The 3,928-nt window shown below is 53.4% G+C and overlaps 1 protein-coding gene across 2 annotated transcripts in view; it reads left to right on the top strand.

Moving 5' to 3' along the window:
• MOGAT3 (monoacylglycerol O-acyltransferase 3) overlaps positions 1-3,928 on the top strand; it is a 22,893-nt gene that overhangs the window by 3,122 nt on the left and 15,843 nt on the right. Inside the window, exons 5-7 of one of the 2 annotated variants that reach the window (XM_017857688.1) lie at positions 202-376; positions 2,520-2,722; positions 2,811-3,182. In XM_017857688.1, the coding sequence (XP_017713177.1) occupies positions 202-376; positions 2,520-2,722; positions 2,811-2,965 (533 nt within the window). In that variant the 3' untranslated portion in view covers positions 2,966-3,182. Of the gene's footprint in view, positions 1-201; positions 377-2,519; positions 2,723-2,810; positions 3,183-3,928 lie in introns of those variants that run through there. The other variant, XM_017857689.1, reaches the window with a different exon arrangement.

Below are 3,928 nucleotides of genomic sequence, written 5' to 3'. Positions count from 1 at the left end.
CCCCCCCCCCCCCCACCACCATAATAAGTTCCCCACGCAGGACAGGGGCCAGCCTGAGCATTGGCCAGACTTGCAGTGAGAATTTGGGTAGGTTCCCTGCCTTGGAGATGGGGATAGGGGGCTTTAAACTAAAGGCTGGGTGAGAGGCGGGGGTGCCCTGGAGGCAGATGAGGACTACTTTCCACCTCCTCCTGCCCACAGGACTCTGTCCCGTAAGCCGCCAGAGCCTGGACTTCATCCTGTCCCAGCCCCAGCTCGGGCAGGCCGTGGTCATCATGGTGGGGGGTGCGCACGAGGCCCTGTATTCAGTCCCCGGGGAGCACTGCCTCACGCTCCAGAAGCGCAAAGGCTTCGTGCGCCTGGCGCTGAGACACGGGTGAGTGCGCAGGCAGGCCCCACCTGTCAGTTCTCTGCTGGTTTATGCCCTCTCTCAGTCCCCAGACATCTAGGTCCCTGCAGGGGACATCTGGGTGCCCAGAGACCAGCGCCGTGCCCTGCACCGAGGCCCACGTGGGCTCTCCAGGGCATGACTCGATGCCAAACATGGGGTCTGCTTACCCCAGCCTCCCTTCCACCTCCGTGGAGACAAAACCATAATGCAAATAGCAGGGTCCTCTGGCTCAGAAGCCCTGTCTTCCCTCTGTGACCCCATCTCAAAAGCAAAACCTTGTGCTTGTTTCTTTTTTTGTTATTGTTGTTGAGAGGGAGTCTGGCTCTGTCGCCCAGGCTGGAGTGCAATGGCTGGTCTCGGCTCACTTCAACCTCCGCCTGCCGGGTTCAAGTGATTCTCCTGCCTCAGCCTCCAGAGTAGCTGGGACTACAGGCGCCCACCACCACACCGAGCTGATTTTTATATTTTTAGTAGAGATGGGGTTTCACCATTTTGGCCAGGCTGGTCTCGAACTCCTGACCCCAAGTGATCCGCCCACCTCAGCCTCCCAAAGTGCTGGGATTATAGGCATGAGCCACCATGCCCGGCCAGACTTGTTTCTTTACTTGTGAAGAGGGCTGATACCTACCTTGCCACAATGTTGTTATTGCAAAGACTGAAAGAGAAAATGACTATGAGAAGGCCCACTACACAATTCAAGAAGAGTGAGTCCTGGCTGGGTGTGGTGGTTCACACCTGCAATCCCAGTGCTTTGGGAGGCCAAGGCAGGAAGATCTCTTGAAGCCAGGAGTTCAAGACCAGCCTGGGCAATGTAGGGAGACCTCATTCTCTAAAAAAAAAAAAAAAAAAAAAAAAATTAGCCAGGTGTGCACGCCTGAAGTTTCAGCTACTTGGGAGGCTGAGGTGGGAAGATGACTTAAGCCAAGCAGGTTGAGGCTGCATCGAGCTATGATTGTACCACTGCCCTCCAGCCTGGGCAAGAGAGCAAGGCCTTGTCTCTTTTTTAAAAAATTTAATTTATGTATTTATTTTAAATTTTCTAATTTTTAATTTTTTTAATTTTTGGAGATGGAGTCTCACTCTGTTACCCAGGCTTGAGTGCAATGATGTGATCTTGGCTCACTGCAACCTCTACCTCCTGAGTTCAAGCAGTTCTGTCTCAGCCTCCCAAGTACCTGGGACTACAGGTGCACATCACCACGTCGGTTAATTTTTGTATTTTGAGTAGAGATGGGGTTTCACCATATTGGTCAGGGTGGTCTTGAACTCCTGACCTCAGGTGATACACCCACCTGGGTCTCCCAAAGTGTTGGGATTACAGGCATGAGCCACCGCGTCTAGCTATTTATTTATTTATTTATTTTTTATTTTTTGAGACGGAGTCTCACTCTGTCGCCCGGGCTGGAGTGCAGTGGCCGGATCTCAGCTCACTGCAAGCTCCGCCTCCCGGGTTTACGCTATTCTCCTGCCTCAGCCTCCTGAGTAGCTGGGACTACAGGCGCCCACCACCTCGCCCGGCTAGTGTTTTGTATTTTTTAGTACAGACTGGGTTTCACCATGTTAGCCAGGATGGTCTCGATCTCCTGACCTCGTGATCCGCCCGTCTCGGCCTCCCAAAGTGCTGGGATTATAGCTATTTATTTTTTGAGAAAGAGTCTCACTCTGTCACCCAGACTGAAGTGCAGTGGTGCAATCTTGGCTCACTGCAACCTCTGCCTCCCAGGTTCAAGCGATTCTTGTACCTCAGCCTCTGGAGTAGCTGGAATTACAGGTACGCCCCTCCACACCTGGCTAAGTTTTATATTTTTGCAGAGACAGGGGTTTCACTATGTTGGCCAGGCTGGTCTCCAACTCCTGACCTCAAATGATCCTCCCCTCGGCTTCCCAAAGTGCTGGGATTAACAGTTGTGGTTAGTCACAAAACCCTCTCTCTAAAACAAAGAAAAAGAACAAGAAAGAAATGTGAGTCCTATCTTCTAGATCTTTCTTTGTAGCCATAGTCATATGCTTTGAATGGCCCTGGAAGGTAGCATCTGGACGTAGTGGGAGGGACTTGCAGCCCCTGGGGGTGCCCATCTCGGAGCAGTCCAGCAGCCTGAGCCCCCTCTTCTCTCTTGCTCCTTCCCAGGGCGTCCCTGGTGCCCGTGTACTCCTTTGGGGAGAATGACATCTTTAGACTTAAGGCTTTTGCCACAGGCTCCTGGCAGCATTGGTGCCAGCTCACCTTCAAGAAGCTCATGGGCTTCTCTCCTTGCATCTTCTGGGGTCGTGGTCTCTTCTCAGCTACCTCCTGGGGCCTGCTGCCCTTTGCTGTGCCCATCACCACTGTGGGTGAGTGCCCACCTCCGGGGGGATAGCCACCAGCCGCTGAGTGGGTATCAGGGACCCCTCGCCCACCTATGTCTCCCTCTCCCTGCAGTGGGCCGCCCCATCCCAGTCCCCCAGCACCTCCGCCCCACCGAGGAGGAAGTCAATCACTATCATGCCCTCTACATGAAGGCCCTGGAGCAGCTCTTTGAGGAGCACAAGGAAAGCTGTGGGGTCCCCGCTTCCACCTGCCTCACCTTCATCTAGGCCTGGCCGCAGCCTTATGCTGAGCCCCTGAGCCTAAGGCACTGAGATCTCCATCCACTGTGGACTCCATGCCTCCAATAAAAGGTAGTTCTGGGCCCAGCGCAGTGCCTCACGCCTGTAATCCCAGCACTTTGGGAGGCCGAGGCGGGAGGATCGCTTGAGCCCAGGAGTTGAAGATCAGCCTGGGCAACATAGTGAGACTTCATTTCTACAAAAATTAAAAAATAATATTGCTAATTAGCCAGCCATGGTGGCATGTGCCTGTGATCCCAGCTACTCGGGAGGCTGAGGCGGACTTGCTTGAACCCGGGAGGTGGAGGTTGCAGTGAGCTGAGATCGCACCACTGTACTCCAGCCTGGGCAACACAGCAAGACTCAATCTTGAAAAAAAAAAAGGCCGGGCGCGGTGGCTCAATCCTGTAATCCCAGCACTTTGGGAGGCTGAGATGGGCGGATCACGAGGTCAGGAGATTGAGACCATCCTGGCTAACACGGTGAAACCCCGTCTCTACTAAAAAATACAAAAAAATTAGCCGGGCGAGGTGGCGGGCGCCTGTAGTCCCAGCTACTCGGGAGGCTGAGCCGGGAGAATGGCGTGAACCCGGGAGGCGGAGCTTGCAGTGAGCTGAGATCCGGCCACAGCACTCCAGCCTGGGCGGCAGAGCGAGACTCTGTCTCAAAAAAAAAAAAAAAAAGAAGAAAAAAAAGAAAAAAAAAAAAAGAAAGTTGTTAAAGCTATAGTAGGCTGGGTGTGGTGGCTCATGCCCGTAATCCCAACACTTTGGGAAGCCGAAGCAGGTGGATCACCTGAGGTCAGGAGTGCAAGACCATCCTGGCCAACATGGCAAAACCCCCTCTTTACTAAAAATACAAAAAGTTAGTCAGGCATGGCAGCATACACCTGTAGTCCCAGCTGCTTGGGAGGCTGAGGCAGGAGAATTGCTTGAATCAGAGAGGCAGAGG

Source organism: Rhinopithecus bieti, unplaced genomic scaffold (assembly GCF_001698545.2).
Source record: "Rhinopithecus bieti isolate Rb0 unplaced genomic scaffold, ASM169854v2 scaffold_42772, whole genome shotgun sequence".
Taxonomy (NCBI): Eukaryota; Metazoa; Chordata; class Mammalia; order Primates; family Cercopithecidae; genus Rhinopithecus; species Rhinopithecus bieti.
The sequence above is the reverse complement of the archived record's forward strand: the minus strand, read 5'-3'. Positions and strand labels throughout refer to the sequence as shown.